This window comes from Trichomycterus rosablanca, chromosome 1 (assembly GCF_030014385.1).
Source record: "Trichomycterus rosablanca isolate fTriRos1 chromosome 1, fTriRos1.hap1, whole genome shotgun sequence".
NCBI classification, from domain to species: domain Eukaryota; kingdom Metazoa; phylum Chordata; class Actinopteri; order Siluriformes; family Trichomycteridae; genus Trichomycterus; species Trichomycterus rosablanca.
The window spans coordinates 86682517-86693871 of NC_085988.1; the positions used below are offsets into that span (position 1 = coordinate 86682517).

Consider the following 11355-nt stretch of genomic DNA (forward strand, 5'->3'; position numbering starts at 1 on the left):
TGCACTGGCTTCCAATCACATCTGAGCCGAGCGGCTGAAGAGAGATATCTAGCATGCTAAATATCTGGATATCAGTCAGGTGGCTGGCAGGGGAGGTGTGTAAAACATGGGGTGTAATATAGTTTCTATCAGAATACATCGACACACACACACACACGTTTTACAGTATTTCGGACCTTATCGTTCTTGACAAAACATAACACCCACGCTGCATTGCAAACAATATTTATTAACCTCCAACTCACTACAGAACAATCCATGCTGCTTGTGTTGCCAAATCCACTCAGATTCATTTATTTTTCCTCTCTGATTTTACGTTACACATTTTCACATTAGCACACAAACAACTTCAATCGCTCGCTTATTGTTGATGTGGACGTAGTATCACTAAACCCCTCGTCACTTCTCACGTGTGTTTTTGTGACAAAACGTAGTTTGGGAGACCAGACAGACTGGCCTGAGATTCCTCCTGATAGTAGATGGTGTAGTGTGAACTTGGCATTAAACTCTCTGCCACTGGGATTAATATAGAGTTGCACCTCTCTCTCTGTTGGTCACTTTAACAGCCTCCACTCCTCTGTGAAGGCTTTTAACAAGATGTTAAGAGTTTGTTTGTGGAAATTCCTGCCCAAAAGCATTGAAATGTACACAATATTGCATTCTTTTGATCTCCAAACTCTGTGAGATGGCCCTTCTATCTCTTCCTTTAAGTCCCTACCGAAGACTCAGTATTTTAAACAGTATTTTTGTTCCTCCTCTGCTGTAAAGCGACCTTGAGACTGTGAAAGGCGCTATATAAATAAAACTACTACTACTTATTATTATTATTATTTATCTGCACTGTGTATATTGTATCGTCTTGCACTTTTTGTTCTGTGTTGCACCCTGATCCTGAATATGTGCTTGTATAGAGCTGAAATGACAATGAAGCCTCTCTTGAAGTTGAACTCTTGTAAGGTCAGGCACTGATGAATGAGAAAGCCAGTGTCCAGCAGGGTTGAGGTCTGTTGGAGACACGTTGTTTTTTCACCTGATTTGCTGAAACACCTGAATCGAAGGGTGTCCAGATACTTTTGGATAAATAGTGATTATAGATATATAGTTAGAGACTTTAAAATAGACTGGGAGAGAATGGTAGAGAGACATTTACCCAGACTAGGGAAGAGAGAGAATGGTGGAGAGACATTAAGATACTAGGAGAGAGAGAGAGAATGGTAGAGAGACATTAACATAGACTGAGAGGGGTGGAAACTCCGGAACAGGGACACGAAGTGATCTTTCTCTTCAGAATTCCAGCGGTTCGTGTTTCAGGTGCGTGCTAATTCATCATTATTTACAGAAACGGTTGATTAATGGTGGATTTGAGTGTATTAGTAGTTGTGTTGGTGCTTCTAATGGAGATTAAATGCGATAGAGCTGCTGCGGTTGGTTCAGCATCCTCCTGCAACACGCTGCCTGCTCCTGTCACTTCATCTAACCCGGGTTCAACTTGATAAATCACTAAATCATCAGAAATGTGTTAATAAACCGATGAACTTTCAGCTGGTGCAATCGTTCGCAGTGTGTCTAATGTAGCTTAGCATTTCAGCCGCTAGCGAAGGTAAATCTTGACAGGAAGCACACCGTACAGCCGGTTACCTCATGTCGCTAGCGCCACATAAAATAACATAAAATATTATTATTTTATGTATTATTTGATCCCCGGCCCGATCCTCGGTAGTGTACTGAGGGAAATCGGTGTCTTAAACGATGGTAAAAATCTAAATTTTAGGGTGAGGTCGCGTTCCAAACAGCTTCGCTCACTCACTTCCTCACTAGTGCGCGTCAGGCGTTAGCTTAGCATAGTCATCGCCTCAGAAACGCACCGGCGCGCGCGGCGCGGGTTTCAGCGCATTCCTGTAGTGTGTGGGTGCAGCGCACTATTCTCGCGTACTAATGAGTATGGAAGTGTGCACTCACGTATTAGCGTGCGCACTATTCTCGCGTACTAATGAGTATGGCAGTGTGCACTCATGTATGAGCGTGCGCACTATTCTCGCGTACTAATGAGTATGGAAGTGTGCACTCACGTATTAGCGTACTAATGAGTATGGAAGTGTGCACTCATGTATTAGCGTACTAATGAGTATGGAAGTGTGCACTCACGTATTAGCGTACTAATGAGTATGGAAGTGTGCACTCACGTATTAGCGTACTAATGAGTATGGAAGTGTGCACTCATGTATTAGCGTACTAATGAGTATGGAAGTGTGCACTCATGTATTAGCGTACTAATGAGTATGGAAGGCTCATCGCTGACATCGCTGAGTACAATACGGATTGTTTGTTATGACAGCGCATGCGCCGTTAAGTATTTGTGGGTGTTTTTAATGTATTTACTTATTTACAGAACTCTGTCCTGGTCAGGGTTGCAGTGAGTCCGGCACCAGAGAGAAACACAGGGTGAAAGGCAGGAATAAACCATGATCAGGAATCCAGTTCATTTCAGGGCAACTCGCTCACACACAGAGAGGATATTCAGATAGCAGTCAATCCACCTTCCGCATGTGTCTAAGATGTACCCAGAGCAAACCTATGTTGAAAGGATAACGTGCAGGACCCATGTTGTTCTGCAGCACCACGATTTTGCTGCTTTCTTTAAATGATATACAGCGCTACCTTGAAACTGGACGTCAGTCGGTCCTGGGAGGGGTGTTGAGTCTTAAAGACGTTGAGTTTCGAGGTATTTTTCCCCAATGAGGATGTTTGGAGAACCTGTTAATGCGTCCATGGTCCCGTGGAGCTGCAGATATTTTAGTCTCATGTAAAATAATGAGGTTGTTTTTGACACTTAAACACTGAAACACTGAAACACTGGGGCAGTTGTAGCCTAGTGGTTAAGGTACTAGACTAGTAAGCGGAAGGTTGCTGGTTCAAACCCCACCAGCCGCTGTTGGGCCCTTGAGCAAGGCCCTTAACCCTCAATTGCTTAGACTGTATAGTGTAAGTCGCTTTGGATAAAGGTGTCCGCTAAATGCCGTAAATGTAAATGAAAATAACACAAATATAATATAAACACACTGAAATACAATTACTAACAGTTACACATCAATAACAATAGAATAAAAGCTGCACTTTAGTTTTACTTCTTTATTGTTTCCTGACGCTTCTTAATGCTGGAGATGCTCGATGTTGGAATACCGTATTCCCTTCAGCACCGGCGCATTCACGCAAAACAGCGAGTGAGGAATGTGATTAGTGGAGGAACTTATGAGCAGTAATAATGAAGAGAAGTTTAGTGCTCCTGTCTCCTTCTTTTACTACATTAAACCACGTTAAGCTTTATTCTGAACCAGAAGCGTTTTAGACTCTGGGAGAAGCTGATTCTGATTCTCAGCATTTCTCAGAAGCTGGAGCTGTAACACAAGTTTAAAAGTGAAACAGGGAGGAGAATCCAGATAAACACAGATACATGTGGAGCTGTAACCCTGGATCTGAACCTTATTCGTCTCACATTCACAGTTTAATGACGTTTTACATCACCGATTAAGCCGAGCGCTGAACTAAAGCGGCTGTTCGTTGTTAATTTGAAATTAAATGAATACATTAATGTTGTCTTATACTGTCAGAATTCTCTATATTCTCAAATACTGTTTAGTACAGAGTTGTGCACTGTTCTATTTACATTTGCAGCGTTTATCTAAGACTTTTATCCTAGGTGACTTTGATACAGTGCAAGCAGTGTAGGGCTAAGGGTTTTTCTTAGGGGCCCAACTTGGTGGTGTGGAGGGGCTTTAACCGGCAACCCTCTGATTACTGGTCCAGTACCTTAACCACTGAGCTGCCACTTCCCTTATGTTCTACTTATAGTATAATACTGTCTTACCATCAGTTTAGTATGTGAGTATTCTCTCCTTATTACCTGAAACGTTGAGAGTTCGAATCCCAGCTCTGTCATGCAGCCATTGTTGGGCCCTTGAGCAAGGTTAACCCCCTTAACCTTCTCTGCTCCAGGGGCGCCGTGCGATGCCTGACCTTGCGCTCTGACCCCAACCTCCAAATAAGTGCGTGTAGAAAGAATTTCGTTGTACTGTACACCTGTATATGTATATACACCGATCAGCCATAACATTAAGTTTTATCAGCTCCACTTATTATCTAGAAGCACTTTGTAGTTCTACAATTACTGACTGTAGTTTTTTAGCCCCCCTTTCATGCTTTCAATGGTCAGGACCACCACAGAGCAGGTATCATTTAGGTGCTGGATGATTCTCAGCACTGCAGTGACACTGACATGGTGCTGGTGTGTTAGTGTGTGTTGTGCTGGTATGAGTGAGGTTTTAAACACCGTGTCCACTCGCCGTCCACTCTATTAGACGCTCCTACCTAGTCGGTCCACCTCGTAGATGTAAAGTCAGAGATGATCGCTCATCTATTGCTGCTGTTTGAGTCGCCCATCTTCTAGACCTTCATCGGTGGGCACAGGACGCTGCCCACGGGGCGCTGTCGGCTGGGTGTTTTTGGTTGGTGGACGATTCTCAGTCCAGCAGTGACAGTGAGGTGTTTTTAAAACTCTGATCCACTCATACCAGCACAACACACACTAACACACCAGCACCATGTCAGTGTCACTGCAGTGCTGAGAATCATCCACCACCTAAATAATACCTGCTCTGTGGGGGTCCTGACCATTGAAGAACAGCATGAAAGGGGGTAACAAAGCATGTAGAGAAACAGATGGACTACAGTCAGTAATTGTAGAACTTCTATATGGTAAGTGGAGCTGATAAAATGGACAGTGAGTGTAGAAACAAGGAGGTGGTTTATATTCTATTATTAAATTACTCTACGTACAGATTTTACTCACGTACTGTTTAGTACAGAAGTGTGTGAGGTTTATGTTGAAGACGTCTTGTCACCAGGGTGGATGTATCAGTCGCTCCGGAGACCAACAGAAGGAGATTAAAACAGGTTTAAAGTTCTTTGTTTGTTGTGATTGGTGGACAGTGACTTCCTTCCCTCTTCTATTCATTGTTCTATTTGATATTCATGTATTAAGACACGACAATAGTGTTTGGACAGGGTGTACTTGGATACTGCCGCTGTAGCGTGACACTCCTGACTCATTAACATGTAACGAGCTCATCATCACCTGGTACAGGTGGGTTATATTTCGTTAGTTACCAGTGTTAAGCTTGTTAATGATGTTTCCGTGTGAGCAGGACACTGAACTAAGGTGAGCGAGTGCAGGTCCACTAAATAATACATTTCTTCTGTGTTCTGCAGTGTGTGGGATGTGATTAGGTCAGATTTGGGCTTTGAGACTTTATTTCTGTAACTAAACGTATCTGGGTGTTTGTTTAGCATGTGTAGCGGTGCGGTGTTTAGTGTGGATGTATGCAGTGTTTGGAATTGCTGAGGGATTTATTTACAGGGAGAGGAAACAAGGGCCGCAGAAGCTTCTCAGTAACAGCTACAAGTGCTGATGTGCTGCCTTGAAGATCGTGGAGGCCATTCTGTTTAAGGAAAAAACAGACAAACAGTTTTGGACAGAAAAAAAGAGGAGGTCTGTAGTTGTATATGTTTGTGGTGTTTAAAGTGGGTTTCATAAGAAGGGGGATGACCTGTGTCTTCATGAACGCTGTAGGGACCAAACCAGATGTTAAAGAGTTGTTGATGATCGGTGTGACGAGTGGGATAAAGTCTTGTGAGATTCCTTGAAGGATTTTAAATGGGATAGGATCTAGCAGGTAGTGGGATTGCTAGCAGTTGTGCGGGTGGGGAATGATTGAGGTGTGAGGATCAGTAGAAGTAATGGTAGTCAGAAAAAAGGATATGGTGAAGTCAGCAGCAGTAAGAGAGGTGGAGGGAGGAGGAGGAGGATTCAGACGTGATGAGAAGATCGTTCTTTAGCAGACTTTGAAGTATTTTCAATATTAGCTTAAATTGGCACCTGGTTTGATTACAAAAGACGTCGTGATTGTTTGGGAAGATTCCACACGACGAGTCTCAGTTCTGGTGCATCTCGAGGAGCTTCCTAAAGTGCTTATGAACAAGAAGCTACAGAGCTGCAGAGGTGGAAAGTTCCCAGAACCACAGAGCAGCACTTCAACTCTTCATTATGAAGGTCAGAGAGAAACCAGCAGCCAGCTGTAATGGTGGAATGTTCAGATGTTTTATAGATGGATGGAACGAGAAAAATATTTGAATGTATAATATAACATGAGCACTGGTCTCCTCTTCACGACCCTCCAGTCGATCCCATCATCAAGCTCTTATTTGAGTTGTGGACCGGTTCAGGCTGATATATTTTAACTTCTGTTCTTTGCTGTTCTGGAATTTTGGCACTTTTGATGTGATGGATTTGATCACATGTGCAGGATTTGGTTGTGATATAAGTGAAGGAAGAACAGTAGCTGTTCCTGTACGGGTACAGTGTGTACTCCTTATACCCCGGTGTGAATGTAGTACAGTTAGACAGACAGGAGCAGGTGGGGTTCACATGACACCCCTGTCTCTAATTTAACCTCCTACAGTAGCGCTGTTCCTTCTGTACGCTACACTGTTATTAACACGGGGATTACGCCCCCAATCTGCCACATGGATCCTGGTACAGGAGCGGTGTTGGAGGGCTCATACTGGCGGTGTTGTGTTGAGATGAAGCGGTGTAGGCGTGTTTAGAGACTCGAGCTGTACGTAAAATAAAAGCTCATGTTGGAACACATCTGGTTAATGATTCACTGACATCCGGTGGTGTTCTGTACAGTCGCACTAGATGATGAATCTCTACTTTTAACACAATCATAGAGGCACATGGAGATATTCTAGTGTTCAGCGAGGCAGTGAGACAGAACTGTATATCTCCAGTCAGAACTTGTCTTGGTCCTGGTTCACATGTACAGAACCCAGCTTGTTTGGAAGCGAGGGTCAGAGTGCAGGGTCTGCCATTGTACACCACCCCAGAACCTAAAGGGTTAAGGGCACTGCTCAAGGGCAACAGGGGCTGCATGGCAGAGCCGGGCTCCAACGCTCTAGCCATTAGGATACTACTGTTCCCTAACAGTGTGTGTGGGGGTTGGTCTTGTCTTGGTCTTGGTCTTGGTTGGTGTGTGAGTTGGACTCAGTTAATGTGGGTGTTGGTCTTGATTTGGTCTTGGTTACTGTGGGGATTGGTTTCGATTAGTCCCTGTTAGTTTGGGGGTTGGTCCTGACTCGGCCGTTGTTGGTGTGGGAGTTGGTCTTGTCTTGGTTCCAGTTAGTGTGTGAATTAATCTCACCTTGGTCTCAGATGGTGTGGGGGTTGGTCTTGACTAGGTTAGCGTGAGTGTTGGTCTTGATTTGGTCTCAGATAGTGTGGTGGTTGGTCTCGACTTGGTCTTGATCGGTGTGCAAGTCGGTCTTGTCTTGGTTTCGGTTAGGTTGGGGGTTGGTCTTCACTAGGTTAGTGTGGGGGTTGGTCATGATTTGGTTTTGGTTGGTGTGCAAGTTGGTCTTGTCCTGGTCTCAGTTAGTGTGAAGTTGGTCTTGACTTTGTGATTTCTAGAATGGGGGTTGGTCTCGACTTGGTCTCGGTTACTGTGGGGGTTGGTTTCGATTTGGTCTCACTTAGAGTGGGGGTTGTTTTTTATTTCCTCTTGGTTAGTGTGGGAGTTGGTCTCGACTTGGTCTCGGTTAGTGTGCAAGTTGGTCCCTGTTAGATTAAGGGTTTGTCCTGACTTGGTCTCAGTTACTGTGGGGGTTGGTCTCGAATTGGTCTCAGCTAGTGTGGGGGTTGTTCTCCACTTGGTTTTTGGTTGGTGTGCAAGTTGGTCTTGTCTTGGTCTCAGATAGTGTGGGAGTTGGTCTTGACTTGGTTAACATGGGGGTTGGTCTTGTTTTGGTTGGTGTGCAAGTGGGTCTTGTCTTGGTCTCGGTTAGTGTGGGGGTTGGTCTCAATTTGGTCTTGGTTGGTGTGCAAGTTGGTCTTGTGTTGGTCTCGATTTGCTTTTGCTTAGTGTGGGGGTTGGTCTTGACTAGGTTAGCGTGAGGGTTGGTCTTAATTTGTTCTCAGTTACTGTTGGGACTGGTGTGCAAGTCTTGGTCTCGGTTAGTGTGAGGTTGGTCTTGACTTGGTCTCGGTTAGTGTGGGGGTTCATCTCACCTTGGTCTCAGGTAGTGTGGGGGTTGGTCTTGACTAGGTTAGCGTGAGGGTTGGTCTTGACTTGGTCTCGGTTAGTGTGGAGATTGGTTTCGATTGGGTCTCAGTTTGGGGATTTGTTTCAATGTGGTCTTGGTTAGAGTGATGGCTGGTCTCCATGTGCTCTTGGTTAGTGTGGGAGTCTCGACTTGGTCTCGGTTAGTAAGTTTGTCCCTGTTAGTGTGAGGGTTGGTCTTGATTTGCTCTTGGTTAGTATGGGGGTCTTCCACGGGTCCTTAATAGTCTTAATTTGTTGTTTAATTAAATGTAAGGACTGCAGGTGAGTATAATCGTCTCTCATTTTTCGTAACGCTCTCAGTATCCTCCTCACGTTCTACAGGACTGAACTCTCCGAGTCTCTCCGTGGACAGAGTCGATTAACGTGATCCAGAGCTGAAATTATTTATATTCCGAGCTAATTAGGCTACATCGCACATAATGACTTTTTAATTCCCACTGCACCCTAGTTCTGAGTCACAGTGCCCTCGATATAACACCTACCAGAGAGAGCAGGGCTTTGTAACAGGAATTAAAACGAGATTTGGACCACGCCTAAAGCTTTGAAATGTCTGGAAGCTGTGCAGATGTGTGGGAAGGGGAAATGAGAAGTGCTCTGGAAGGCGGCCGGACTGGTTTTAGGAGAGGAACTGAGGCAGAGCTGATCGACTTGGCTGTGTTTCAATTCAGCCCATTAGCACTAGACAGTGCACTTCGGCTACAGTGGAGGTTTGATGGTCTGTTGGGGGTCGAGTCCAGGGCTTGGTTCTCACCTCTCGATGCATCGTTTCCTCTGACCGTGGACCTCAGGTGTAAATGAGTGTAAGCGAGACGTGTCCTGTTCCCACTGCGTCCCTGAGCTGCACCCTCCACCACAGAAGGTTTAAGGGATGGAACCTGGGTTCTCCAGGGTCTAGAGGAGCTTTCTCTGGATTTGGAACACAGCCGAGTGCTTTTATCACGGATGCTGAAGTCCCTGTGGTAACAGTAATGGAGGAGTGCTAATGGAACATTGCTAATACATGCTACCACTGCGCTAACAGGAGTGAGTGGGTGTGTCCATATCCTGCTATACGGGCGTGGTCGTCTGAAATCTTTTTCTTGATTACAAAGAACAGTGTACACACACACACACACACACACACACACACACACACACACACATGCAGTGACTTTAACTACAGATTGAACCTGGGACTTCAGGAACCATGTTGCTGTGCAGCATCCACACTACCAGTTCTGTAACACACTCCAAAAAAGTTGGGACGGGGGCGTGTCCCCCCCCCCCGGTGTTCCATCAGCGTTCTTGCTCGATACGACTTCAGCAGCTCAGCAGTCCGTGCTCACCGTCGTCCCATTCTCCTCTTCATTATGTACATTATTAATAGGAAACATCTGGACTGCAGGCAGGCTGGTCAAGCACTCGCACTCTGTGTCTACAAGGCCTCTAACTACACCTGTACCTCTAACTACACCTGTACTTCTAACTGTACCTCTAACTACACCTGTACCTCTACCTGTATCTCTACCTGTACCTCTAACTACACCTGTACCTCTAACTACACCTGTACCTCTAACTACACCTCTAACTACACCTGTACCTCTAACTACACCTGTACCTCTAACTACACCTGTACTTCTAACTGTACCTCTAAATACACCTGTACCTCTAACTACACCTGTACCTCTAACTACACCTGTACTTCTAACTGTACCTCTAACTACACCTGTACCTCTAACTACACCTGTACCTCTAACTACACCTGTACCTCTAACTACACCTGTACTTCTAACTACACTTGTACTTCTACCTGTATTTCTAACTACACCTGTACTTCTAACTACACCTGTACTTCTAACTACACCTGTACTTCTAACTACACCTGTACTTCTACCTGTATTTCTAACTACACCTGTACTTCTAACAACACCTGTACTTCTACCTGTACCTCTACCTGTACCTCTAACTACACCTGTACCTCTAACAACACCTGTACTTCTACCTGTATTTCTAACTACACCTGTACTTCTAACAACACCTGTACTTCTACCTGTACCACTAATTACACCTGTACTTCTAACTACACCTGTACTTCTACCTGTATTTCTAACTACACCTGTACTTCTAACAACACCTGTACTTCTACCTGTACCTCTAACTACACCTGTACTTCTAACAACACCTGTACTTCTACCTGTACCTCTACCTGTACCTCTAACTACACCTGTCCTTACAACGTATGCAGTTGCAGACGTGCGCCTGTCCTCAGCCTGCCGGGGGTCCCAGTGACGCTCTTCAGTTTATATTGTACCCTCCTCTCTGTGTTTCAGGGGCTGTAGGGTGTGAGCAGCGGTCATGGCGAGTGTAACCGAGTTCTACGCTGGGAAGTGTGTGCTGATCACCGGGGCAACGGGGTTCATGGGAAAGGTCCTGGTGGAGAAGCTGCTACGCTCCTGTCCTCAAGTGAAAACCCTGTACCTGCTCGTCCGCACCAAACAGGGTCAAAGTTCACAGCAGAGGATACAGACCATGCTGCAGTGCAAGGTCAGCTCATGACTTCTACCTGTTCTTCTACCTGTACTTCTACCTGTACCCCTAACTACACCTGTACCTCTACCTGTACCTCTACCTGTACCTAACTACACCTGTACCTCTACCTGTACCTCTACCTGTACTTCTAACTACCTGTACCTGTACCTAACTACACCTGTACCTCTACTTAAACCTCTAACTACACCTGTACCTCTACTTAAACCTCTAACTACACCTGTACCTCTAACTACACCTGTACTTCTACCTGTACCTCTAACTACACCTGTACCTGTACCTAACTACACCTGTACCTGTACCTAACTACACCTGTACCTCTAACTACACCTGTACTTCTACCTGTACCCCCACCTGTGTGTGTGTGTTAATCAGTGTAATAAACACTGTGAGGCAGAAACACAAACCTGCCTCTAGCTGAGACTGAAGGAAGGAGGAGGTGGTGAATAATTCAGTCTGTTCCGGTTCTCTGGAGGGGTTTGATCACTCCATGTTTTATACGAACGTTCTCTGGTTTCTCCAACACCAGGATGAGCCTCTGACCCTCTGTATCATGTTCATGAGGATTATAGAGTTCCTCATTCCTCACTGAGAGCTGGGAGAGAGAGACTAAGTGTAGCTCCGAAAAACTCCTTATCCTGGTGTTGAGATTGGG

At 45.1% G+C, this 11355-nt stretch overlaps 1 protein-coding gene across 2 annotated transcripts in view; it reads left to right on the top strand.

Moving 5' to 3' along the window:
• The first annotated feature begins 1213 nt into the window (after positions 1–1213).
• Positions 1214–11355, top strand: part of si:dkey-97m3.1 (fatty acyl-CoA reductase 1) — a 36724-nt gene continuing 26582 nt past the window's right edge. For both annotated transcript variants that reach the window (XM_062997295.1, XM_062997306.1), the window contains exons 1-2: positions 1214–1311; positions 10484–10697. In XM_062997295.1, the coding sequence (XP_062853365.1) occupies positions 10509–10697 (189 nt within the window). In that variant the 5' untranslated portion in view covers positions 1214–1311; positions 10484–10508. The remainder of the gene's footprint in view (positions 1312–10483; positions 10698–11355) is intronic.